The 27,566-nt window shown below is 38.6% G+C and overlaps 1 protein-coding gene across 1 annotated transcript in view; it reads left to right on the forward strand.

Moving 5' to 3' along the window:
* The window catches only part of NAA16 (N-alpha-acetyltransferase 16, NatA auxiliary subunit), a 62,292-nt gene extending 36,638 nt beyond the window's left edge, over positions 1 to 25,654 (forward strand). Inside the window, exons 10-20 of the mRNA XM_052650111.1 lie at positions 7,192 to 7,264; positions 9,323 to 9,492; positions 9,834 to 9,986; positions 11,769 to 11,897; positions 17,730 to 17,943; positions 18,864 to 19,051; positions 21,088 to 21,196; positions 21,623 to 21,721; positions 22,032 to 22,175; positions 24,045 to 24,142; positions 24,927 to 25,654. Coding sequence (XP_052506071.1) covers positions 7,192 to 7,264; positions 9,323 to 9,492; positions 9,834 to 9,986; positions 11,769 to 11,897; positions 17,730 to 17,943; positions 18,864 to 19,051; positions 21,088 to 21,196; positions 21,623 to 21,721; positions 22,032 to 22,175; positions 24,045 to 24,142; positions 24,927 to 25,124 — 1,575 coding nt within the window. The 3' untranslated portion in view covers positions 25,125 to 25,654. The remainder of the gene's footprint in view (positions 1 to 7,191; positions 7,265 to 9,322; positions 9,493 to 9,833; positions 9,987 to 11,768; positions 11,898 to 17,729; positions 17,944 to 18,863; positions 19,052 to 21,087; positions 21,197 to 21,622; positions 21,722 to 22,031; positions 22,176 to 24,044; positions 24,143 to 24,926) is intronic.
* Positions 25,655 to 27,566: the final 1,912 nt, after the last annotated feature.

Raw genomic sequence — 27,566 nt, forward strand, 5'->3', positions numbered from 1 at the left:
AAGATCCTCATTCAGTTGAAGGACCTGTTGAGGTATTTGTGACCTTTAGAAACCTTTGACGGTAGGCCCAGAGTTACAGAACACTTGGCCTGTTCAGTGAAGAAAGAGAATCGTCATGAACATTGTTGACATATGTCTATGGACAGTACTGAATTGTTTGGCTCTGGTTACTGGGAAACACCTATAATTTGTTGCTGGAGGTGGGGGTAAATTAGATGTTCATCTTGGAATATATTGTCTCTAAGGTATCTTTGTTCCTTTTGAATTAACTCAGGTGGGTGTAAAATTAAATTTTGTATTTATTTACTAGCTAACTTTAATTGTGAAGGTAAGTTAGGGGGGAAAATGATGCTGAGCAGCATTGTAAAAATAATTAGTTCTGTCACCATTATAAAAATGACAACACAGTTAATGGTCAAGCAGAATGATTCTAAAAAATGCTTCATTTCCTGTATACTTCTGGAAAACTAGGTATTTCAGAAAACTATCTATGGGAGTAATTACCAAGGAAAGCAACAGTTTGATTTGTATTTAAGGGCAGTATAAGGGATTCTTTCTTAGATGCTCCAAATAATAGAAGAACTACATTAAGAATATTTCTTAGATTCTGCAGACTGAGGAGGAAGAAGAGAAGAAAAACAGGAAGAGGGGAGTTGCTGTGGCATAGGGGGTGACTCTGTAAAGGCTCATGGCCAGGAGTAGGTACCTGAGCTTGAGCCTGCTCTCAGGCTGAGACAGCAGACAGCCCGTATTCCTGGGTCTCTACTGGAGAAGAGGCTGGTGTCAGAATAAAACACTGTCCTATTTGCTGTCCTCTTATCCTGCTTCCCCACACCAGGCTCTTCCTAGCTCTGTCCACTCCACTTATAAAAGCCCTTTTGTCTAACTCTGCAGATCTTATGGTCACTGGTTCTTTCTGTGGCAACAGCCAGCTCACAACACTAAAATAGCCCTTTCCGCCTTTTGCATTTATGGTTGCAAATACAGTCTCTCTGAAAAAAGGAAAAAAAAAAAAAAGAATATTTCTTAGAATCCTGGATTTCTCACTAAAGGAAAAATAATTCTGTCGTTAAAAATTCCAAAAGGCATTATTTGCAGTGGTAACAGTGTCAAGAGTTAGTATTTTTCAAATATGCTGATCAACCGTTAATTGTAATGAATTCATGAATTCATTTCTTGCTTAAAAACAGTTAAATTTTGGGAGAGGAAAATAAAAGCAAATACTTTTCCTACCTAGGAAAGTGTCTTAGTATAGTGTCATGTCAACTTATTTATTAATCCTTTTCACAATTTTTGCCGAATCTATGTAACAACTACAGTGTTGATTATTTTTCCCCAAATTTGATTATTTTTTTGTCTTTCATAAAAGCCAGATTTGGGTTAATACAGTTTTTGTACTCATAAAATAAATATCTAATATTAAAATCTGCTTTGAAAATTTCAGTTGGTGAATTAGCTTCGTGGTCATCCTTTGGGAAATATTGGTATAGGGAAAAGAGCATTGCTATGGAATCCAGCCTGGTTTGGAATCCTGACTCCATCACATATTTGCGTGAGCAGCTACCTGAATCTGTTTCTGGATTATAAACTTGGAGCAGTTAATACTGAAAGAGTTGCTGTGTGTTTTAATTAAATGATAAAGTTTGTCAAGTTCTTGGTTCAGAGAAGATTTCAGCTCTCTCACCATCCTCATCCCCTCACAGGTCGTCTCTGCAAGAAGTTAGTTTCATTTTAGTGTCATAGTTCTTGGACAGTTTAGCTAGCTGCTTGGGGACCAAAATTGTCCCTTATGTTAATTGTATATTTATTAGAAATTAATCCAGTTTTGGTCCTTGTTGATAAACTGTTGTGCTTGGTTTTCTCATTTGGATTAAAAAAATTTGAAAAGACAGTTTCAGTGGCTTTCATGTTTTACAGTAACATTTTAAACTTGATCTGTATTTATATTGTGAAAAATTGTGTGTCATATATGTTTTGTAGGACTTTGCTTTAAGGTTAATAAAGAATTCTTTTAACTCATATATAATAAAAGCTGGTTAAGGGCAATCAATAATTTAAGGAAATTATCTACAATCGTCACATTTGCCCATGTTAGATTTGGTTAGCAAAAGCAAAGCTCTTTCAATTCTGGTCAAATATAACTGTTAGAAGAAAGTATTTAAATCAGGAGAAGGTGGTTGAACTTTGAAATATTTTCAGTTCATAGAAATTCTGTATGATTTTAAACTTATTTTAAGGCTTGAAGTTTTATTGTGATATTAGATACCTAATGTGAGTAAATTGGACTTCTTGATTTTAAATTCCAGTGGAAATACTATTTTCAAGGCTAGCCATTACTTATTAAGTTTTAGAAGAAAGAAGTTGAATATACAGTTATATTATACAAGAGACTATAGTTATATGGTATACAATTATATAATTGAATATGTAATTTTACAGTATAATTGCAGTGTAAATGGTAAGTAAACTTGAAGTTAAATGGATCCTTTATACCTCAGTAAAACTCCTTAGACTAACTTTCATAGATAAATTTGGAAAATTGAATTTTTTAGTTAATTACTTAGTGAGTGACTATAATACACATTTTTTAGATTCAATATATATGCCAGGTAAACCAGGAACGACAGTGATCTTTGTAGTTTTTAATTTAGAGCATTTCATATGAGCTTTCCATTACCTTGATTTATTCCCTCAATTAAGTCTTGTTTTTCAGTTCTGAAGCTAGAGATTCTATTTTATTCAGTAGTATTTGCACTCCTTTATTAAGAGTGTAATATTCTGTGTAACTTCAGTATTTTGTTGTACTTTTTAAAATTATTAAAACTAATTTTTAAAATGTATTCCACCCTAGAGATGCAAAAAGGTACACCCTTACTTAAAAATCTACTCTAGCTGCAGCTTTAGTAACTGCCAGTAGGTGGTAGTGTAAGTTCATGAAAAACTTATTGCTTCCATAAGTTGAGTCCTGAATTTCCATAAGTTGAACCTGAAGGGTTTTTTTAAGTTACATATACTCTGAATGAAATTAGTCTTGGTGGCTGAAAAATCCGTATTACTTTATTTTGCTTTATAGTAATAGTCTTATTACAGCATTTTTAAAAAATCAGTTCTCAAACCCTAGGGTATATTAGAATTATTTATAGAGGGTTTGTTGAAAATGTTGCTGGACTCAGTTTCTGATTCTATAAATGTGGGGTTTGCTCAGAAATTTGCATGCCTACAGATTACCAGGTCATGCTAATGTTAACATTTATGATATTAATGGTCAGAGGATTGTGCTTTTAGAACCACTGTTGTTGTTAGGTGGCAAAATACACTTAACATAAGGTTTACCATTTTGACCATTTTTAAGTGTATGATTTAATGGTATTAAATACATTCACCTTTTTTTGTAACCATGACCACCATCCATCCCCATAACTCTTTTTATCTTGTGGCACTATTAATAAAACTACCTATTAAACAGTAACTCTATTTTTCACTTCCTCTAGCCCCTAGCAACAGCTATTAAACTTTACAGCTTTGTGATTTTGACTACTCTAAGTAACTCACATAAGTGGAGTCAGATGGTATTTGTCTCTTTGTGACTAGATTATTTCCTTCTGCATAATGTCCTCAAGGTTCATCCATGTTGTAACACACTGCAGAATTCTTTCCATGGCTGAATAATACCTGTCGTATGTCTCTCCCACATTTGGGTTGCTTCCGCGTTTTGACAGTTATGAGCAATGCTGTGTACATGGGTGTACAAATGTTTCTTGGAGATCTGCTTTCAGTTCTTCTGGATCTATAGCAGAGTGAGTGAAGTCACTCAGTCGTGTCCGACTCTTTGCGACCCCATGGACTGTAGCCTACCAGGCTCCTCTGTCCATGGGATTTTCCAGGTAATAGTACTGGAGTGGATTGCCATTTCCTTCTCCAGGGGATCTTCCCAACCCAGGGATTGAACCCGGGTCTCCCGCATTGTAGACAGACGCTTTACCATCTGAGCCACCAGGGAAGTCCATAGCGGAAGTAGTCCTATTTTTAATTTTTTATTTGGTAGTCTTATTTTTAATTTTTTGAGGCAGTGCCATACTGCTTTCCACAGCAGCTGTACCATTTTCCACCAGTAGTGCACAAAGTTTCCTTTTTTTTTTTTAAACATCCTTGTCTACAGTTGTTGTTTTCTGTTTTTTGTTTGTTTTTAGATAGCCATCCTCCTGGTGTGAAGTGGCATCTCTTCGTAGTTTTGACTTGTATTTCCTTAATGACTGGTAATGTTGCAAATCTTTTCATGTGCTTACTGGCTGTTTGTATATCTTTGGACAAATGTTTGTTAAGTATTTTATCAAACATTGAATGGGGTTTTTGTTGTTGAATTTTAGTTCTCTTTGTATTTTGGTTACTAACCTCTTGTTAGATACATGATTTGCAAATATTTTCTCCCACTCTGGGGGTGGCCATTCTGTGGACAGCATCTGGTTGTACACATTTTTCATTTTTCATGAAGTCCAGTTTGTCAGTTTTTTCTTGTGCCTTTGGTGGTATATCCAAGAAATCATTGTCAAGCCTGATACTCTGGAGCTTTTGTCCTATGTTTTCCTCTAAGAGTTTCATTGCTTTAGGTCTTTGGTCCTTGGGTTAATTTTTTATATGGAATTAGGTTAAGGTCACCTTCATTCCTTTGCATGTGCACATCTAGTTTTCCCAATCCATTTGTTGAAAAGACTTTTATTTCTCCATTGATTGGTCTTGACACTCTCGTAAAAGATCGCCAATGTGAGCGTTGTTTCCGGACTCTAGGTTCTATTCCATTAGTCCCTATGTCCATCTTTATGCTAATACCACACTGTATTTTTTTTTTTTTAGTTACTGTAACTTTGTAGTATGTTTTGAAATCAGAAGTGAGTCTTCTTGGTTTTGTTCTTTTTAAAGATTGTTTTGGCTATTTGGATTCTTTGAGAGCCCAAATGTTAATTTTAGAACAGGCTTGTCTATTTCCGGAAAAAAAACACTGGGATTTTGATGGAGATAGCTTTGAGTTTATAGGTCTCTTTGGGTAGTATTGATATTTTAATAATATTAAAATTTCCAGTTCATGAATATGGGATGTGTTTCCATTTATTTATGTCATCTTGAATTTTTTTCAGCAGTGTTTTATAGTTTTCATTGTACAAGCCTTTCACTTCCTTGGTTAAGTTTATTTCTAAGCATTTTATTCTTTTTGATGCTATTGTGAATGAAGTTGATTTAGTAATTTCCTTTTCAGATTATTTATGTGTAAAAGTGCAGCTGATTTTTGTGTATTGACTTTCTGTGTCTTGCTGGTTTTTTTGTGAAACATCTGCAGAGAAAATTTTACTTCTTCTTTGTTTACAGTTTGGATGCCTTTTATTTCTCTTTCTTGCCCTCCAGCAGTAGGACTTGCAGAACTGTGTTGAGTAGATGTGATGAAAGCAGGCATCCTTGCCTTGTTCTTAATCTTAGTAGTGGAAATAAATTGTCTCTCCCCACTGAGTCTGATGTTCATTGTGGGTTTTTCATATTTGTCATCAATTATATTGAGATAATTTCCTTCTATTCATGGTTCGATAAGTGTTTTTATAATGAGAGAGTGGTGAAATTCATCACATACTTTCTGTGCAGCAAGTAAGATAATTACGTGGGGCTTTTTACTTCATTTTGTTGATATGGCATATTATATTGATCAGTTTTAAGGTAAACCGTCCTTGCATTCCAGGAATAAATTCCTCCTGGTCATGATGTGTGATCCTTTTAGCATGCTGCTGAGGCCTATATGCTAGTATTTTGTTGAGGATTTGCATCTGTATGTATTCATCATGAGTATTGGTCAGTAGCTTTCTTGTGGTGTTTTTTTCTGATTTTGGTATGAGAGTAATGCTGGCCTCGTGGAATGATTTTGGAAGTGTTCCCTTCGTTTCAGGTTTTTGGGAAAGTTTGGTGGTAGGTTTTAAGCTGTTCAGTAGACTTTACCGTTGAAGCCATAGGGTCTGGGGCTGTTCTTTGTCAGTAGGTTTTGATTCCTTGTTTAATCTCCTTACCAGATGTAGGTCTGTTCAGATTTTAATAAACATTCTTTTAAAATGATCTTTGTTTTAAAGATCTTATTAGATAATACAGCATTATTGTCACTTTTTTTTTTTAAGACTGTATTCATATTCTACTACCCTAATCCATTTGGTCATATTTTCAGTAATGAGTGTAAATTCTTTCTTTGTTTTTTTTTTGTTTATGTTACGTATTTCCCCCACTGTTATATGTTGTCCCACGTATTCCTTATTGCCTTTCTATCTGAGAGAATTACACCATATAGTGTAGTATTCTTATCAGAAAGATATATAGGCCTGAGAAGTGTTTTAATTTGATCTTTGTTTTTTGACTGCTGTCAGTGGGATGGTATTAAAATAAGACTATATTGATCACATACTGTTATAAATTTTAATTGCTGTTCTTCACTTTTGACCTTTGTTTTTCTGAAGTTCATAAGTAAGATGGCTATATTTTGTGATGCATTCTGAACAGGTAACATCACAGCCTGTACACAGAAGCTGCTTTCTCCTGCCACTCTAATCCATGTCGCTCTTGCTGTGTGCTTTCTGGGCATAGCGTGTCTGCAGTGTGGCTCATGATGTTTTAGTCCTACCTAAGTATAGCACTGGAATGCCAATTCATGAAAATGATCACTGGAAACAGAGTTTAGACATTTAATTACAAGTTTACTTAACTTCTTCCATCAACTCACTGTGTAGTTTAGATTATTTCACTTGACTTTTTTTGTATTGGCATTTTAGAAGATCTGAGAATATAATGGTTTACAGCTTTACCCTGTGACAGTGGGAAGCAAAAAGCGATAAACTGTTAATAAATTACACAGGTGTGTTCATTGGCCAAAAGGGAGTGTGTGGTAACTAGTGATAATTTGTCCATTAGTTTCATAATTTGAAACTAATTATTGAGATGAGAAATTAATGAGATCCTATTTTACTATTAATAAAGAGAGCAGTACATTTTCTGTTTTTCTCATTTTCCTTCCAACATGGAGGGTGGGAGTGGGGAAAGCAGGCATCTCAATTTATAGTTAATTTATTGTTCTGAAATAAACTGTATGTTGTTTCCAAATCTAATTTAATCCATAATAAATAAAATATTTTAATAAAAGATTTTTTTAAAACTATGTTTCTTTAACAGGTTTCCATAATCCAGGAGCTTGTTACTAATTATGAAACCTCTCTTAAAACGTGTGACTTTTTTAGCCCTTATGGTAAGTTTAAATTAGATTGAGTTGAAATTTGATCATTCATTTCAGTCCATTTTTAATCACTTACAGTAAAATTACGTTCATCATGTGCTACATGATAGCTGTTCACTAGCTTTTTAATTAGTGAATGAAATGAGAAGAGCACTTGCAACCTAAAGTAATTAAAAATTTCCGTAATCTTGTGAAGTGGGAGTTAACCTCATTTTAATATGAGTAAAGAGTCCAGTGGTTGAGTAGCTTGACCAAGATCCGGTAGTTAATTTTTAGATGTATTTTTCCTGAATTCCTAGTTTTGTGTTCGTGTGCTCAGTCGTGTCCGACTCTTTGCAAGCCCATGGCCTGTAGCCCGCCAGGCTTCTCTGTCCATGGGATTCTGCAGGCAGGAATACTGGAGTGGGTTGCCATGCCCTCCTCCAGGGGATCTTCTGACCCAGGGGTGGAACCCGCATCTCCTGCACTGCAGGTGGATTCTTCAGTGCTGAGCCATGGGGGAGCCTTAGTGTGTCTTCCACAAAATGAACTCTCAGACCACACATCTTAACACCTGGTCCACACGCAGATTTTCCTGACTATTTAAAAAGATGTATAATTGGTTTCTTTGAATCTGGATCCGGCTTGGGTCCCCAGTTTACGTTTGTTTGCTATGTTTCTGATGCTCCTTTAATCTTGGGTGGCACTGTCCTGTCCTTCCTTTCTCCCCTCTTTTTAAAGGCTGTTTGTTGCAAGGTCGTTTGTCTCATGGAACGCACCATGCTTTGAATTTTGCCGACGGTTTTCTCATGGTAGCGTTTAAGACATCTTGCTGTCATCCATATTTCTTACAAACTTCAAGTTAGATTTATAGGCTTTTTTTTTTCCTTTCTTGCATGTTGTGCTGCACAACATACAAGATCTTAGTTCCCCGACCAGGGACTGAACCCTTGCCGCTGCAGTGGAAGCACAGAGTCCTGAGCACTGTTCCTCTGGGGAAGTCCCCTAGGTTTATAGGCTTGATTAGTACTTCACAGGTGACACTTTGAACTTCCTGTTACAGCACATCTGAAGGCCGAAGACATTCTGGTTGTCTTCTTGTGAAACACGGATTCATCAGAATTTAGATGTTTGTCAGCCTCATCTGGCCATGCAGTGATTCTTATTGGTCACTTATCTGATGATTTTTGCAGCCACTGCAAAAATTGCCTTGATCCTTATTTCATTCTGATCATCATTCCTTCTGCATTTATTAATATTAGCTGGAGTTCTTGTAAAGAACTTTTCCTCCTCAGATATTTAATCCCCCTTAAATACAGTGTATATGAGAGGAGCAAGATAATGCTTGGCTCTTTGCTTATATTTATTATTTGTATCTTGATTTATGTTAATTTGTGTGTTTGCATTGTCGTTTCATTTGGTCAGCTAGTCTAGGAGACCTTCTTGTCTTCTGAGGTAACATGAGTAAATTCTCCTTTCTGCTCTTCCTACCTCATTTTATACCTGTGTGTCTTCCCTTCTGATACCCATTTTGAGAGCTAGGTGTTTCTTGTTTATTCTTCTGTAGTTTCAGGGCACAGAATGGGAACCCAGATAGAGGTCAGATGGTTGTTTGTGACAATCTTGTCAAGAGTGTACCCTCCTGATACCCTTCAACTTGGGGTTTCCCTGATCTGTGTCGAGACCTGGATGATCCACATAAGCCCTGGCAGTTCTTGCCTCTGTGGAAATTTTACCATGGTGGTTAGGGACATGTTTTCTCCAGGCTGTTTTCCTTGGCTTTTCCTGGACCTGCTGCCTTAATGCTCTCTGCCTGAGAATTCGTAGTTAGGTTGACCTGCCTCCTCTCCCAGACTGTTTGCTTGGCATGAGGTGTGGGTAGAAGCTTGTGAAAGCAGCATCGTTGCTCTGCTCGGCTGCTGCTCCCTGAACTTTGTGGCTTGAGGTTGTATCTCTTTCTGTTGAAATTGGTCATTTTTACTGGATTTTTATTCTAATAGTTATTGGTTTCATTATGCATTGGGAGAAAGAAAGCGAGTTGCTTCATTTTGCTTCATTCCTTATAATAATTTTGTGTTTGTTTGATTGCAGAGAACGGGGAGAAGGAACCCCCAACGACACTACTCTGGGTTCAGTACTTCCTGGCACAGCACTTTGATAAGCTTGGGCAGTATTCTTTGGCTTTGGATTATATTAATGCTGCAATTGCTAGCACTCCAACTCTAATAGAATTATTCTATATGAAAGCAAAAATTTACAAGGTAAAATCTTGGTCATGTTTTTTGAATAGTTGAAGAATTTGGCCATTTTAAGGACCCATGGAGTTTTCTGTGTGGAGATAACTTTTAGGGCACCCTGATTATTTATTCCCCATACGCTAATAATCCTAAGGAGTTTTATGTTGCAGAGTCATATAGTCAGTGTTGATCGTTTCATTCAGCTCTTAGTAAATATGAATTTTAATGTATCTAAAAAAATTCTACATAGATTTGACATAAATGTAACATTTCTAATTTGTCTTTAAGAACTTTTTCTGTTGTATCGTGCCCATATTCTCTTAATCATAACAGTGATGTCTTTAAAACTTTTTGATCTCTTAAAGCATATGGGTAATCTCAGAGAAGCTGTCAAGTGGATGGATGAAGCTCAGTCTTTGGATACGGCTGATAGATTCATCAATTCCAAATGTGCAAAGTATATGCTTCGGGCAAATATGATAAAGGAAGCAGAGGAAATGTGCTCCAAGTTCACAAGGGTAAGAAATAGCATGTCATTGTCTGAGTTAGTAAAATTAAACTTGAATTCTCTGGTGATGCGTGAAGTTTGCTGGTATAGTTCCTTGGAATTCACGTTTGTTGTCATTTTTTTATCTTATCCAGCTCCTATCCTAAGTGTGATTGCTTACTGTGGTTGATGAGCGTGCCTGTGCTTCTGGTGTGTGCGTGCTAAGTCGCTTCAGTCACGTCCGCCTCTGTGCAGCCCTGTGCACTATAGCCTGCTGGGCTCTTCTGTCCTTGGGATTTTCCAGGCAAGAATGCTGGAGTGGGTTGTCATTTTCTTCTCCGGGGATCTTCCTGACCCAGGGATCGAAATCCGTCTCCTTTGTCTCCTGCATTTTCAGGCAGATTCTTTACCACTGAGCCATCTGGGAAGCCCTGTAGAGATGAGACGTAAAGTACAATAGAAGTACAATTAGAAATGGGGGTATCTAAGTTAAATAAGTTCAGTAGTTTAAAAAACAACAACAAAACACCCACGCAGCAAACCACAGCCAACTAGGACATGTCTGAAAAGACCCAGGAGAATGAGAAAGAAGGGGCAAGTTCAGCTGTTTGAGGAAAGTAGTTCCCAAAGTCTGGGGCTCAGCTTGCTCGTCATAATCGCCTCCAGCCGTCCACTCTTGACAGCTTGCTGTGCCGTGTAGTTAGTTACCGCATTGCTTCACTGGCCAGGCGTGTCCCTGATGGTGGTGGGCAGCGGTGAGCTGGGGGAGGAGGGCTGCTAACGACTTCCATTCCAATTCACATCTGCTCTGTAATAAGTAAGTGAAGTGCTCCTGTTTCCTTCTTGCAGATTTTTCAGTTTATAATATTTGTAGAGTTGCTGAGGCAGGTTGAATAGTTCTAGTTGGTAAAGTTTTGAAATGAAAAATACAGTCAATTTCTTATAAACATATGTAGTTATCAAACGATGGAATACCTGTAGCCATGAAGAAGACATAAAATGCCACCATAATTTTGTTTACCCAGAGATAACTGGTTTTTATACTTTTTCAATGAGAATTCTGAAAATTAAACTGATAAACAGTGGGTGTGAAAAAGAAATGGAAGACTGAACTTACGTAAATATACCCATATCTTTGCTGTCATTCTTGGGGTCCCGTAGAATGCATTTTAAATAACTGTCCTACATTGTGACAGAGCTCCATGTCCCTGCACTGAGACCAGGCACTCTGTGCTTTGCATTCTCCCGTGATACACACTGAGCCCGAATTAGCGAATATTCTTTCATTTAATTCACTACTGCCCCTTTTTGTCATCATAATCCTCATAGACATAGTTCTGAAAGGAAGTGACAACTGATGGCTTGATGTGGAGGAAGGAGACTTGCAAAACTGAAAAGCGGGCTGGAAACTACTATGAAGAGATTTGAAAACAATGTTGCAAATAGCAGTGATCCTAGGTCAGCAAGGGAAAGGTTAAGTGGCTTTTGCTTAATAGACAAAAGACAGGTGCTTCATAGGATCCCTGTCTTAAATAGGTTAAATAAAAGCTTTGGTGTTTAAAACTTAGCTTCAGTTACCTGTAGTCTTTTCTGTGTGGGTTGTTGACTGTCTCAAGAGAGTTGGGTAAATAAGGCATACAGGTTCAAGTTGGTAGGAGCCTTTCGGAAGCACATTGATGTGTTTATTATATAAGTTGTCACTGCTACTTATTGTCACCGTAATCCTCATACACATTGTTGTAAAAGAGAAAACGGGGTTTTTAGGCTCTCTTGTGTTGTTTGCTTTCTTTATTTGTGGTTGCTTCCGTTTCAGGAAGGGACATCTGCCATGGAGAACCTAAATGAGATGCAGTGCATGTGGTTTCAGACAGAGTGCATCTCCGCTTACCAGCGCCTGGGAAGGTACGGGGACGCTTTGAAAAAGTGCCATGAAGTAGAAAGGGTAAGTTAACAAGAGTTTGGGCTTCATTTTTCTCCAGAAAAGCAGGTAGATTTCTACAAGGGCTCATCTACCTCTTCTAACGACTTTGGAAAACTTCACTGTGAAAAAATTCTCGATCTTTAGCCTTTCAAACATTCAGAAATTGTGAATAAATGATTCCTTTCTTTGGATCCTCAGGTGGTAATGAGGTAGACATGTCTGTATATTTTTGTCTGAAGCAAGAAGAGAAGGATTAGTTAAGTTACTGTTGCTATTACTAACATGTACTCAAAAGTTCTCTTTCCTAATTGGGCCGTTACTTGATTTTCATCCCCAGCCTGGAAGATGCACAGGCAAAGGGCCACCTCTCTCCGCTCTGTGTCAGGATCTGCTCTGTAGTCAGCCTCTCTCCAGTTTGTCTTCCCAGGGTGTGTGTTCTCACCTCCTGCACTCCTGTACCCAACGTGGGGCTGGCTTGCAGGCTTATGTTACGACTTGCTAGGATCTTGTGTGCGATGTGCCTTAGGAAGGGGGACTTTTCTTTTCCTTGTGTGTGAATTTTTGTTTTCCTGTTCTTTGTCATCTCCGAAGCACTCTCCTTCCAAATGGACCACGGGAGGAAAAGAGCCACAATGCACCCCCGAGGCAGGCCTCAGCAGCCTTCAGCCAGGGGTCACTCGGCAGCCCCGTCCTGAGCTGGCGCAGTCAGGTGAGCCTGCGGTCTGCACCCTGGCAGCCACTTTGGCCTTCTTCCCCACGTGAAAGTTGTGAAGTTGCCCAAAGGAAGGCTGGACCTCTTAGGGGGTGGCTTTGGTCGGGAACTGGAACTAAGATTCCGTTAGAGCCCTTTCAGCAGTAGTGTAGCTTTCGCTTTGTTCTTTGCTGTTTAAGCCTAAACTTGATGGCTGATTGCTGGGGAAAACCCTTCTCATCTTCTCGGAAACTGTAAAGCCTTTGGATGATATGTGAAATATTCAGGCAATATCCAAGCATCCTGAGTTTAAGTCAGGCTCTGATTTCTGTGACCAAACCATAGATCACTAGCTTGTTTTGACATCCTAGACGATCGTCACTTTAAAAGCATTCTGCTCGTTACTAAGGAAAGATGCATTTCTGTTACCCAGAACATTCTCAGGGAGCCGTAGCTTGGCACTTACATATTAGTTGTTCCAGCACGACTATAATTAGGAGTTGATCAGACTTTCTGTGGAAGTCAAATTTCAGCACCTTGGGATCATTGGGAGCTTCTCTGTCTCTAGTCCCATTCCTCCTAACATTAGTGACTACTTTATTCTTTTTAATGTTTTTTATTAAGAAATTGTTAGACTGTGATTACCAGCTGTTCCATTACTAAGTTTCATTTAGATTATGCTTTCTCCTGAGTTTTTAGTGGTTTTGAATAACTACAGTTGACCCTGGAACAAAGTGGGTGTGGGATGCCAACCCTCTGGGAAGTTGAAAATCTCCCTGTGACTTACAGTTGGTCCTTTGTATACGTGGTTCCAACATATCCCTGTTTCTGTATCCATGGATGCAACCAACCATGATCACGTGGTCCTGTAGAATTTACTGTTGGAAAAAACTCACATATCTGTGGGCCCACATGGTATTGTTCAAGGGTCACCTGTATTTCCAGTTTAAAAAATGTGTTTTGACTGGTAGAAAGCATTTTTGAAGGAAAAAAAAATTAACAGACGATCACTGGTTATCAGAGATGGTAGAAATCATCACCCTCTGGTTATGTTATGTAATTATCATCGTTGGAAACTTTACTAAGTATCTTTAGGGTTTGCTGTTGGTCCTTAAGAATATAGCCAGAGGCAGATACAGAAGAAAAGGTCCTATTAGCATTACGCGTAGAAGCTAGTCTTTATAGTGGGTAATTCACACTAAAAGGAAAAACATTAGTGTAGAGTAGAGAGGGTGATTGTTTGCTGATGAATGCTTCTGAAATGATTAATTTTTCTCTCTCATTTTGGCTGCACTGATCTTTGTCGAGGCACGAAGGAGCTTCGCTAGTTGTAGCGCGAGGGCTTCTCTTGTGAAGCGTGGCTTCAGCGGCTGTGGTGCACAGGCTCAGTCGTCCCAGCGCCCTGGCTGCTCTCCCTGTCTTGAGCAGGTGTGGTTGCCCCCAGGCCTGTGGGGTCTTAGTGCCTTTACCAGGGGTGGAACCCAGGTCCCCTGCATTGGAAGGCTGATTCTTAATCTCCAGACCGCCAGAGAGCTCTCTGAAATGAGTTTCTAATAACATTAATGTCATCTTAAAAAAAATTCTTAATGATAACAATTGTAAGGATTTAGGAGTAATTACAGAATTAAAAGGTACAACAGATACCTATTTGAGTTACCTTTGTGCCTGGGTTTTAAATATTTTAGTAAAGAAACGAGCACCTTATTCAAAAATAAAACTTTGGGGACTTCCCTGGCAGTCCAGTGGTCAAGACTCTGCTTTGCCAGTGCAGTGGGGGCACAGTTTGAATCCCTGTTCAGGGAACTAAGATCCTGCATGCTGTGTGGCAAAAAAATTATATATATATAATTTTGCAGTTGACCTTCTAAATAAAAGGTTATTGAATAGAGAACTAAGTTCCAAGAAGGACTTGAGTCCTGCCTTCAAGAATTCTTTCACTGAAGGCAGTTTCAGCCTAGGACATACTGCTTTGCACTCTTACTAATTGGATTTGAAATGTTAGAATTCTAGAATGGTCCACTGTAGTCCTTTTTCTGCCTCCTCCTTGCCTTCCTTACAGGGTTTAAGATTACATATAGTGATTATGTAGTCCAACCCAATCGGATGTTTAGAACTTAAGTTTTATTAAAAATAAGACAGAATGACCACCTGCAGACTATTGGCTATAAACTTGTGTTCAGAATAATATTTTTAACTATTTTTTCTTTCAAGAATGAGCTTCCCCCCCCACCTTTTTCTCAGGTGATTAGTTTCTCATTATTTTAGCATGTAGATTTATATCTGAGAGGAGCAGTGCATATTTCTAAAACTTTTTGATAAGATCTAAGGTTTCCAGTAAATCAAAACCATAGGACGTTCGTAACTTTCTCTTTTTTTAATTATTAGTTTTATTTATTTATGGCTGTGCTGGGTCTTCAGTGCTGTGTGGACTTTTTCTCTAGGTGTAGCACCTGGCTTCTCATTGTGGTGGCCTCTCTTGTTGCAGAGCAGAGACTCCAGGGCGCACAGGCGTCAGCAGTTGCAGTTCCAGGGCCCTAGAGTACAAGGGCAGTAGTTGGGGCGCACAGGCTTCATTGCTCCACAGCATGTGGGATCTTGGATCAGGGAGCGAACCCATGTCTCCTGCATTGGCAAGGGGATTCTTCTCCACTGAGCCACAAGGAAGCCCGTACTTTATCTTCCATTGCGCCTTCATCTTTATCAAGTTGACACTTACTTTATAACGACAGATTTTCTATAAAGGAATTGAGTTGCTCGTTGCCCTGGTTGGTCTGGCTATTACTTCTTTTACTTGTTTGTTTGTTTATGGCTGTGTCAGGCCCGCGTTGCGGCACACGAGATCTTTGTTGAGGCATGCACACTTCTCAGAGTTGTGGCACGTGGACCCAGTAGTTCGGGCTCACAGGCTTAGTTGCCCCTCGGTATGTGGGATCTTAGTTCTGCACCCAGGAACTGAGCCTGTGTCCCCTGCATTGTAGTTAGAGAGACCTCCGTATGGTGAAGTCACATGGAACTGTTCACACACATCAAGCCCATCTCAGCTCTTTGTGTTGGCAGTTAACTGCAGGATGTAACCTGGTGGGGACACTGAGCAAAGAGGATATAGGACATCCCTGTACCGTCTTTGCAACTTCTTTGTCCATGTTCATTTCAAAACGAAACGATAAGAAAGTCAGCCTAAGATGATTTAGTTGTTCTTAAGTAGGAATATGCCATCCTGAGCAGGTTCCTGAGACACAGGGCTTTAAGCACAAGAACTGAGAAAGCCTCAGACACACTAGGATAAGTGGGTTGCTTTGTTTCTGGAAGACGGTGGCTGGAGAGAGGCGGCCTATGGGCGGTTACTGATAAAGAGGCGGCTTACACGCTTGTGGTTCTGTGTGGCTCCCTCGAGACCTCACTCAAACCTCATGCTCTAGGAATGTCTCTTGAAACTTGCGTCTGCCTTTTTTTTTTTTTACACATAAAGGTTTCTCGCCCTAAGAACACTGCAACCTCTTAGACATTTTCGTCTCATGTGTTCCATGATTTGGGGCACTGCCATTTTTCCTCAGTCAGTTGTATTGAATTTTAAGATATTATAGTGCTAGGTATAATGTGATTTATATTAACCGTGAACAATTATGTAATGTCTTCATTAAAAAAAGTTATTTGATTTGTCTTATTGATCAGAGGAATGAAACTTTCAAATATACCATTAAAGCATGGTTCGTGAAGTAGTAAATATAAACTAATGTGGAATAGTCATTTTTTTCACCGTTTCTTTCCCTTACACTGTGTACATTTATTCTTTTTATCTTAATATTTTAGAATATCAGGCTCTTAATGTAATTCTGTGCACGATGTATTTCTAGTTACCAAGACAACTAAAATTATCGAATGAGTTACTAGGCCCCCAGGACAGAGAGAGGTCAAGTAGTAGAAGAGTTTGATCTGTGTTTGTGTAATGAATCATTCATTTTTCTATATATTTTTGGAGCAGCTGAAGTAGGGAAAAAGAAAGAAGATGGAGGTGGAGATGCACGTAGGGAAGAAAATAAAAGTATAAATTGTTTTGTTGGGGAGTTAGTCATCTTTTCTTTCATGTAAGGGATTAGTTCTTAACCCTTTGGGGGCCATGGGCCCTTTGAGAATCAGTTGAAAGCTTCAAGCTCTCTCCTTAGAAAAACGTTACTTTGCTTATTTATACACAGACTCCAGATTTAAAACTTTTGCTAAAATGGGGTATAGTTAGATAAACGAGTTTAATGAGTGAGAGAAAGCCATAACACTCTGTGCTTGTGAAGCAGTTTACTGTTTAGAATGAACTTTAAAATAATTACTCGATCCCCTAACAACCTATGAGATTGGCTGTGTATATTTTTTTTATTCCTAACTTAGGTTAAATAATTGAGGCTGTAGGAAATTACGAAGTCACATGCCTGAAAAGCAGCTTCTCTCTTGAGTTGGCACATATTACGCTTACTGAATGTCTTCTGTGCCAGGCCCTGTGCCAGGGAGTGGGGATGGATATGACAGGCTTGTCCTTGAAGAGGTCAGGGTTGAGTAGAACCATCTGATGCATAGACATTCAGTGTAAACCTGTATATGTTTAGTCTCCATTAAGAGCTCTGTTTAACTCTACCTTGCTGATTTTGAGGGAATACTGAGAAGTATTTATAAAACTAAAATATTGGTATATTCTAATTTCCAGATTTAAAGAATAACCTGGGCATCTGCCTTTCTTTTATTAGGCTGTGCCACATGGCTTGCGGGATCTTAGTTCCCCAGCCTGGGTTGAAAGCACCGGGTCCTCACTGCTGGTGCTCAGCAGTGACTCCATGGGCTGGAGCCCGCCAGGCTCCTCTGTCTGGAGTGGGTTGCCATTTCTTCCTCCATTAACTACTGGACTACCAGGAAGTTCCCCTCATCTCACTTATTACATATAAATTGGGTATCTTGAAACATGATTTATAGGGCATGGGGACGGAATGTAAGGAAGAGAAGCTTAAGTTGAGTGCAAAGAACAACTTGAGGTCCTTTGTATGTTAAACCGTGGAGAGGGCAACTAAGTGAAATTGCGACTGCTTACATTATCTTATGGGCTTTTTATGATTTTCTTTTCAAAAAGTAGGCGTTATTGACATAAATGTAAGGGATAACTTTGTGGTTTTGTTTTTAAGCACTTTTCTGAGATAACTGACGATCAGTTTGACTTCCATACTTACTGCATGAGGAAGATGACCCTTCGGGCCTACGTTGACCTTCTGAGATTAGAAGATATACTCAGGAGACATGGATTTTATTTCAAGGCTGCTAGATCAGCTATTGAAATATACTTGAAACTGTATGATAATCCCTTGACCAGTGAAAGCAAACAACAAGAGAGAAATTCAGGTAACTAAAAAGAGACTTGAGAACACAGAATTTCAGAATGTCATTAACTTCATGATGGAAAAGTATATTATCAAATGAGTGTGAAGGCAACATTAGATAATGGATATACCCCCAAAAAATAGGGGGAAGACTTAGAAAAAGTTGATAGGGTGTTGTCCTGTAATTGATGTTTATGGGCTGTTTTGTTTTTTAAAGTGGTAATTGAAAATAACTGAGCTTTTAGAGAAAAAAATATATTTGTACAGCTTCTAATACCTACTTGACTGAAAAGAGTAATGCCAATGAGAATATCTAAATACAACGTTTTAACCACTAACACGTCAGTACCCAAGAATATTTGAGAAATAGTGGCATGAAAGCAGATTTCTGATCACTTACACCTGTGTGCTTTTTCTCACTTCTCCTTGAATTTTTCCAAAAGGATAATCTTCAGCTCTACTTTATACAGTTCGGGACTTGCGATTGAGAGAGAGGATTTGCCTAAGCCCATGTATTGTGTAGGAGGAAGAGCTAGGCTAGAGCTGGTTGATTTCAGTTGCTGCAGCATTTGCTGTTGCCCTTGGTGTGCCAGATGTAAGTAGGTCATTAGGAATACACTCTCTCTAAACTGTCATACAGGTGCCTCCCCGTCCCCCCAGATACACTAGTGACAGTTGCCCAATTGTGTCTGACTCTCTGCAACCCCATGGACTGTAGTCCACGGGATTCTCCAGGCCAGAATACTAGAGTGGGTAGCCTTTGCCTTCTCCAGGGGGTCTTCCCAACCCAGGGATTGAACCCGGGTCTCCTGCACGGCAGGCGGATTCTTCACCTTCTGAGTCACCAGGGAAGGCCAGATATACTAATAGTATGCATTGAGTAAGAATATGAGGAAATTGAGAGCACTGACTCAGAGTTCTCATTCATTTGAATATTTACAGAAAACCTGTCAGCCAAAGAATTGAAGAAAATGCTTAGCAAGCAGAGAAGAGCTCAGAAAAAGGCTAAAGTAGAAGAGAGAAAGCATGTGGAAAGGGAACATCAACCAAAAAATCAAAAGAAAAAACGGGATGAAGAAGAAGAAACCAGTGGTCTCAAAGAAGAACTTCTACCTGAAAAATTAGAAAGGGTGAGATGACTACACTGTATTTATTTGATAAGATTTGTATTATTTAATTCTCTGCTGACCATAAATATGATTTATTTGAATCTGTAAATCAGAAGCCAGATTTGTAGTATTAGCTAAGATCATTTTGATGGTCATCAGTAACTTTTAAGTGATAATATGTGAGTTTGGGCTAATGCAGATTATAGGTAGAATTGTACTTGTGGTAGACAGAATAATAGCCTTCTAAATGCGTTCATGTTCTGATCCCTGAAAACTGAATATATTACGTTACATAGCAGAGAGAATTAAGGTGGCAAATGAAATTTAAGGTTATATATGGCTGGCCTTTAAATAAGACAAGTAAGCTAAGATCCCACATGCCTTAAGTATGGTGAAGCCAAAAAAAATTTGAAAAATAAAAAACTGGACAGGGAGAGGATTCCTGGACTACCCAGTGAGCCCAGTGTAGTTATATCACAGGGGCCTTAGGGGGAGGAGGGCAGCAGGCAGGGAGGGCTGAGTGATGGGAAAGGACCCTGTCCTCTGTGGCTGCCTGTGAAGGAGAGTGGGGGCCCCGAGACAGGAGAGGTGGGCATCCTGAAGAGGCCGAGAAAAGGCGTGGAAACACGCTCCCTTAAAACCTCCAAGAGGAAACACAGTCCTCTTGGAGTGCAGTGAGACCCACGTTGGACTTGTAACCTGCAGAACCATGTCAGATAAATTTGTGGGGTTTTGTTTCGTTTTGGCTGCAGTGTGTGGCATGAGGGAACTTGGTGGCCCAACTGACACCGTTTGGTGTCATTTGAGGGTCTCCAAAGAACTCCAGTACCACAGTCCTGTATGTCTCGGTGCAGAGAGACTTCAGCAAGAGCAAAGTGATCTGTTAGACTAGACCCTCGGGAGGCTTACAAGTGTGCAGGTGGGGGAGTGCCACGCCCGAGAACGTGGTCGGCTACAGTTCCGTAATCAAAGCACGAGTGAGGAGGAGGGAGAGGACCTGTGTGTCTTCTCGAGCGGACGCTGTGCTTCCATCACCTGCTGCTCCTCCAGGTTGGGCGGGGACGTTTTTCTTGTCCCTACACGGTCAGGCTCGGGTCACACATTGCTCTCTCTTGTGTGTGCATGTCCTCGGGATCACTGATGCGCTGAGCTCACTGGGCAGGATGTGGGCCTCGTGCCACCATCTTTTTATTGTTTTGGGGCACGTCCTGTGCTTCTGTTGCAGGACTTTGCTGCCAAGCAAGGCTGCTTGGTTTTGTGGTTAAGTAAACCTGCTTTCTTTGAGTAATCATTAACTTAAAGAGGTCGCCCACATTTTTTCTACTTAAATTCCCTCGTGGGATTAACTTTAATCACCTACTTTGTCCCTTTACTCTGTCCTTATCATAACCAGAGATTGAATGCGTGCCCCCTGCATCGGGAGCACAGAATCTTAACCATGGTACTGCCAGAGAAATCCCTAAATTTGTGTTAATACAGTAAATTTTTGGTAATTTGTTAGAGCAGCAATACAGTGAAATATGGCAGCATTTTATATACTTTGCTAGATAATGTTTTAGCAGCAAAGAGAATAGTAGCTTATCTCCACAATTTTCTCAAAATATTAATAGTTATTTAGGAACCAGATTTAGGGAAATATTTAGCTTTCTAGTTTATTCACTATGAATCTAGTATTTTAAACTTGACTTTTTTTCAATTATGTCATGCAGTTGTATTTGTCTCCTTTAGAATGTCTGTAGTTTAAGGGGCTTGGTAGTATAATGGTATTTGTAGTACCACTTCATTAAGTCTACAGAACAATTTTCTGTATTTTTTTAATTTTTATAAAATTTTTTTGAATTTTCTAATCATGAAAACAATAGAGCTATTCCCATTTTGAAAAGTATTGACTATACTTTGTTTATAGTTGATAGTTAAAAATTTTTTTTTGCTTCTTAGTTATATAAAAAGAACTATGTAGATTACTTCAGCTATGCATTACTATAAAATTTGGGGGGAAATTTGACTTGTGTGACTGCTTTTTAAATATAATAATTTTTCTTTCTGTTTCAAAATAGATAGAAAATCCATTAGAAGAAGCTATCAAGTTTCTTATACCTCTTAAGAACCTTGTTGCTGATAACATTGACACTCATCTGTTAGCATTTGAAATATATTTTAGAAAAGGTAATAGTTTGGATTCAGATTTTAATTTTTTATTTTATTGGTGACTATATTCAGTATAATGTTTGTGAGTTAGATCTGTTTTTGTTTCTTAAACCTTCATTTCAACCTCCCACAAAGGCTCTTAATCCCTTTTTCCTTTGCTACTGAAAACTTTACTGAGTAATAGATTAGAATATTATGATCAAATGAATTATTTGAATAGGCGTACAGATTGTTTACCTGAAGTAATTCTTCACGATTTTTCAAGCATTTCTTTAGAAAATAAAAGTTGTCACTGATAACCAAAATCAACTTTGAATTTTGCTTTTGAAGATTATAGGAAAGATAATACTTTGTTTCTGGATTTTAAGTCAGGCTAAAATAAAGGGAATAAAATAACATACTTAAATATTGATGCTGTTACTTTTCTAATGTTTTTTGACATAGGAAAGTTTCTGTTAATGCTGCAGTCGGTTAAACGAGCTTTTGCTATCAATAAGAATAACCCATGGCTACATGAATGTTTAATTAAATTTTCTAAATCTGGTAAGTATAAAAAAGGTAATATTTATGTAAAAATAATTATGACAGTTTGCCTATCTTCTATTAAGCTGGACATGAAAGAGATTAGTACAAAGAAAAAAGTTTGCGAAGTACTTAAATGAAGATACTAGCAAAGATATGTTAGAAATTAGTGCAATTTAAGCTGGAATATATTCATATTCCAAAGGAGCACTCCTATTTTTATTATGTAAAATGTATCAGGCTTAATAGTAAATATGAATGTATTTCAATTGATTTTGTTTCAAAGGACAGGCCAAACATACTGTAAACTACAAATGTTCTGTTTTTATAGTGTCTAATCACAGTAACCTTCCAGACATCGTGAGCAAAGTTCTGTCTCAGGAAATGCAGAAAATATTTGTTAACAAGGACTTGGAAAGTTTTAATGAGGATTTTCTCAAACATAATGCTACCTCTCTTCAGCATCTGCTTTCAGGTTTGTATTTAGCTCCCAGGGTTAAAATGTTTATGGCAAAAAGTTAGAATGTGATGAAAAAAAAAAGTTTAGCAAGATGATCAAACTATCAGAGAAAAAGCACACAGTACCATTTTGATCTTTCAGATTAGGAAAGATTATTTTTAAACAGCCATACAGAATCTATGGGATGCCGCCAAAGCAACTCTTGAGAGAAGTTCACAGCAGTACAAGCCTCCCCTGAGAATAAGAAAGCTCTCTAACCTAACCTACCACCTAAAAGGAAGGGCTATTCGTGTCTGAAAAAAGGAGGCTAAAGTAGGGAAAAGCTTGTATGAGCAGCCTTGTATTCTACTGCTGCAGGTGTGAACTGGCCTGAAGTAGGAGGACAGTGCGTCGTTCTTACCAAGAACTTTGTCTTTTGCTGTAGCTGTTCATACTTGTGTAAATAATTTTAAAGAATCCAAAGCAAAGAAAGAGTTTTAAGGCCAAAGGTATTAACTGGAGTTCTGTGTGTGAGGATGAGGAAAAGGATGGAAGCAAATGTAATGAATGTCCGGTTACAGGGGGAACAGTAGTAGGTCTATAGGATGGACCACCAGGTGGTGATAGAAAATGATGTCTGTTCAAAAGGTTCACAACAGGGGCAAACAGTGTACAGACAGGCTTGACTCATAATACAGTCTCAGCCGTGTAAAAATACCCATAGCAGAAAAGCCGAAGACAAGCGTGTATTAAAGCTTTAATGGTTGGCTTTGAATGTTGAGGTTACGTGAGGCTTATTTTTTTCTTGTATTTTTATTACTCTCTATATTTTGTGTTTTGAGGACTTCCTATATCCTGCCCTGTTATAGGAAGGATTTTAGGCAGTCTATACAAATTCATAAAATGACAAGGTAGCATTAAATGCAAACTAGAAAAAGACTGGAAACGGAACTGGGGACAAAATAAATGAAGTACATAATCTAATTAACTATGCACCTACTTTAAGCCACATATTTAAATATTTTAACCTAAGCTTTCTTGTTGTAAAGGGAAACTGCTTGGTTCTGTTATCTATGAAAAAAGTTAATTCCTATGAAAAATTACAGCACTTCTTGGTAGTAAGGGCAGGTAAGAATTTCTCATCAACAACACAGGATAATGGAAGGAGAGATTTCTTTGTTGTAATAATGGGAAATGCCTTTCTAAACATTATGTTCTCAGAAAAAGATAATTTTTGCTTCACTAAAAAAAAAGCCATAAAGTCAAAAGGCCAAGAAGGGAAAATATTCACAGATGTGTAACTGATTAAAGCTAATAATATACATACTAATCTTATAGATTAATAATAATATAAATTAATAAAAGACCAATAAAAAATGAACATGGACCATGAATTTATAGGGGGAACATAAATTGGATTTTACTTTAAAATAGCTTTAAAAATTACTTTCTTCATGAGCATGCAAAGATTTTCCTGTTGTCCGTCTATCACACTACTCTGGTAATAGTTTGTTCCTTAGGTGTTTTATTTTAGAGTGTCATGTTTCAAAAATGATTTTAGTTGAAATATTGACTGATGCCACAGGGGTAGCCCATGTTTACATTTCGGGGGGATGGGGTTGTTAACCCTGGTCTCCTGGTAAATGTTTCACAGCCATCTCTTTGTCACAGAAAAAGCCCCAATTTGTAGGGGCCTTTGTGTGTGTGTCTAAACGTAATACTAATAATTTTCTTGTGGCCCCAAGCTGTCAGTGGGATATCATGGAATAGGGAGTTAGGGAAAAAAGGCCACTGTGCAGCCCACTGCTGACTGGGTACCTGGAGCTGTATTTTAAGTCACTGATCGGTTCAGATCAAATGTAAGACGTCCACATTTACTGGTTTTGAAATGTCTTTGTATTTCAGGTGCTAAAATGATGTATTTTCTGGACAAGTCAAGGCAAGAGAAAGCAATTGCTATTGCCACTAGACTGGATGAAGCTATAAAAGATAAAAATGTAAAGGTAAGATTTTTCACCAACCGATTGCCACAGATTGTGGATACTGAGTGAGCTGACAAAACATCTCTTTGCAACGTAATTCCTGAGTGGGTCTTCAGAGTTACGACTGGATTTGAATCTCAGCTCTGCTCACTCTGAGCTGTATCATGTTAGGTAATTTACCTCTTTAACGTCCTTTTCCTCATTTATAAGTTGAGGATGAAAAGACGGTCCAACTCAGAGTTAGCATAACAGTTAACTGAAATAGTGAACTGTGAGGTGCTTGACATGTAGTAAGCACTCAGTAAATGGAAACTATTACTGTTGATAAAGGACACGTTCAATGATCATGGGCTTCCCTGGTGGCTCAGAGGGTAAAGCGTCTGCTTGCAGTGTGGGAGACCCGGGTTCGATCCCCGGGTTGGGAAGATCCCTTGGAGAAAGAAATGGCAACCCACTCCAGTACTCTTGCTTAGAAAATCCCATGAACGGAGGAGCCTGGTAGGCTACAGTCCATGGGGGTCTCAGAAAGTCACACACGACCGAGCGACTCCACTTAAATGATTATAGTTTTAGAGATTCACCTTTTTAAAGTATTAGAATTCTGTTGCTTTTTCAAGGCCTCATAGAACTGATTTTTTAATGTTCCTTTTTGTGCTGATTACTTGTTATAGACAGCAAGAAGTTATCTTAGAGTGAGGCCTTGTTGATTTTCTGTTGCTTAATTAACAGACTGCATCTTTTGATTAAGGTGATTATTAACTAGACTATTTTTTAAATAATTTTCTCTTTTTCCTTGTTTACATAGACTTTAATAAAGGTTTCTGAGGCGCTGCTCGATGGCAGCTTTGGGAGCTGCCACTCCCAGTATGAGGAGTACAGGATGGCCTGTCACAAGCTGCTCCCCTTCACTCCTGCTTTCCTGCCCGCTCTGAGCGAAGCCGGCAGGCACGGCGCGGCTCTGAACCCCACAGCCAACTGTGATGTCTTGGCAAATGAAACTTGAAATCCTCTAGAAAGCTGACTTCTCTTAGACTCAAAGCTCAATTCAGGTTAAGGTTTCTCTTCCAGCTTGTATTTTAATATAGATAGGAAATGAAATACCATTGACCCTTGAACAACATGGGTTTGAATTGCAAGGATCCACTTAACGTGTTGATTTTTTCCGTAGTAAATACTACCTTCCTCTGTGATCTGTGGTTGGTTGAATCTGATGCAGAACCCAGGTAGGGAGGAACTGTGTGTGCACAGGCGGCAGGCTATTAGTGTATGTGTATTTTTGACTACACGGAGGGTCAGAGCACCTAACTGTTGCTTTGCGCAGAGGTCAGCTGTAATGGATATCATTTTTTTGAATGGAGTATTCTGTAAGCTTATTTTATTCTTTATCTGACTCTGCCACTTTACGTAACAATCTGTTAAAATTACCTGTTTGTTCTTGTACAGTTGTCTTAAATTTTTCACTTATCAACATTGTGATGGTTGCTGTCACTTCATATTGTAACGATGATAATTTCTTAATTAACCTAAGTTGAATCCAGCTCCACTGTATTATTTTCTTTAGATTCAGGTTTCATTTCAGAATTTTATGTTTTGATCCCTTCTTGGTTTGTTTTGTTATTGTCTGTCTGTTTTTTAAAGCACATCAATATTCAAGTATTAACTGTATGTCAGAAATGGTATGGAACTCCTTTTGGCAAATATTTATTTAAAGCTTAACTTTAGTGTGATACTTTGTCCACCTTAATTTTGTTCTGATGCACCATTTTCTTCTTAATATCCATGAAAATGCTATTGCCTGTTGAATAAGGGTGGTGCAGTTGTATGTTGATACTTCAGGGTGTGGGGATCTGTTTGCCTCTTACCCATGGAAGTTCAGTAGTGTCTTTGTTGCATGTCTAGGTCAGTCTTGACCCACAGGTGAGAGCTATGCTTTTTTGACTAAATCGCTTTGTGTGTCCCCAGGGAGTTTAAGTAGTCTATATATGAGTAGTGTGCTTCAGGAGGGCTTGACAGGGCAGAAGACAGATTTCAGTGAGATAGTCTTACTGTTACAGCTATACATTGACTATTAAACACATTTTAATATCAGCACAATGAGAATCTAGACCATCAGCTAGTTTTGTCACCGAGTCCAAGCTCACTCTGCTTGCCACACGACAGGGCAGTGAATCCCAGAGACGAGCTGTTGAGACAAGGAAGAGACTTTATCTGGAAAGCAGCCGACCGAGAAGATGGCAGGCCAGTGCCTCAAAATAACCATCTTACAGGGTCTGGATGCCAGGTTCTTTCATAGATCAGGGATGGGGGGAGCTGAGGAAGCAAAGTAAAAAGACTGTTAGTCTTGCAAACATCTTTCAGAATGGCAAGCTTCAGTCAGGGGATGTGTTAATTTCTCCCTTCTGCCATCTGCAGGTGGACAGGGTTCTGAACAAAGGCACTTTAGTTTATTGGCAAGCACAGGGCCAGGGTCCTCCAGCCAACCCATTAAGTGTGATCAGTAAGTGTGATCAAACAAAAGCAAGTCAAAGAAACCGTTTCCTACCTGGAGTTAGGATTGGCTTCCTCCCTGCAATAGTGTAGCTCTTAAAATATAGTGTTGAGCAATATTTAGGGGGGGATAGCTTTTGTTCTTGGAGAAGGAAATGGCAACCCACTCCAGTGTTCTTGCCTGGAGAATCCCAGGGACAGGGGAGCCTGGTGGGCTGTCGTCTGTGGGGTTGCACAGAGTCAGACACGACTGAAGTGACTTAGCAGCAGCAGCAGCAGCTTTTGTTCTGTCTTGTACAGAAAACAGTAATGGCATCATTGAATGTTTTTTTCAGAACCATATAAATATGTCTGTAACGTTAATACTTCCTTTTAAGACAAATATAAATTCAAAAGAGATTTTATTTAGAGAAACTGTTCTAATTAAAATTGTTTTCCTTCATGCTGTTCATATTTAGATTCATAATTGTTGAGAGAAAAGAGTTCATTGTAAAATAAAGCCAACCTATATAATACTGTAATAAATTATTTTGTACTTAACTTGTGTTTGTGTTATTGCTTTGCACTATCAAAATTGCTTGTGTTTTTTTATAGCTTTACACTATCAAAATATTTTTGCAAAGTCTTTCTTTGAGAGAATACAAAATTATCATAGTTTTACAAGTTTATTTTTTAAAAAATAACCACCTACCAATATTAGTGCCATAACGGTTTGGCTTCTTTTTAGTGTTTTAATAATATTAGAAGTAGGCTATCTTTGTCACTAAATACCCTGGGAAGCATGTAATTTTTCATGTTACTATCAGTAAATGCCATTTCTTTAAAAGGTGCCAGTTAATCATAATTTATGTGGAAATTGTGCTTTCAATAGCAGTCTTTAAAAAGGATTCCATTGGGATCGTTGGAGTTTCTGAGTTACATAGGGTGGGCACAGTGGATGTGTAGAGGCAGGAAGAGA

This window comes from Budorcas taxicolor, chromosome 12 (assembly GCF_023091745.1).
Source record: "Budorcas taxicolor isolate Tak-1 chromosome 12, Takin1.1, whole genome shotgun sequence".
NCBI classification, from domain to species: Eukaryota; Metazoa; Chordata; class Mammalia; order Artiodactyla; family Bovidae; genus Budorcas; species Budorcas taxicolor.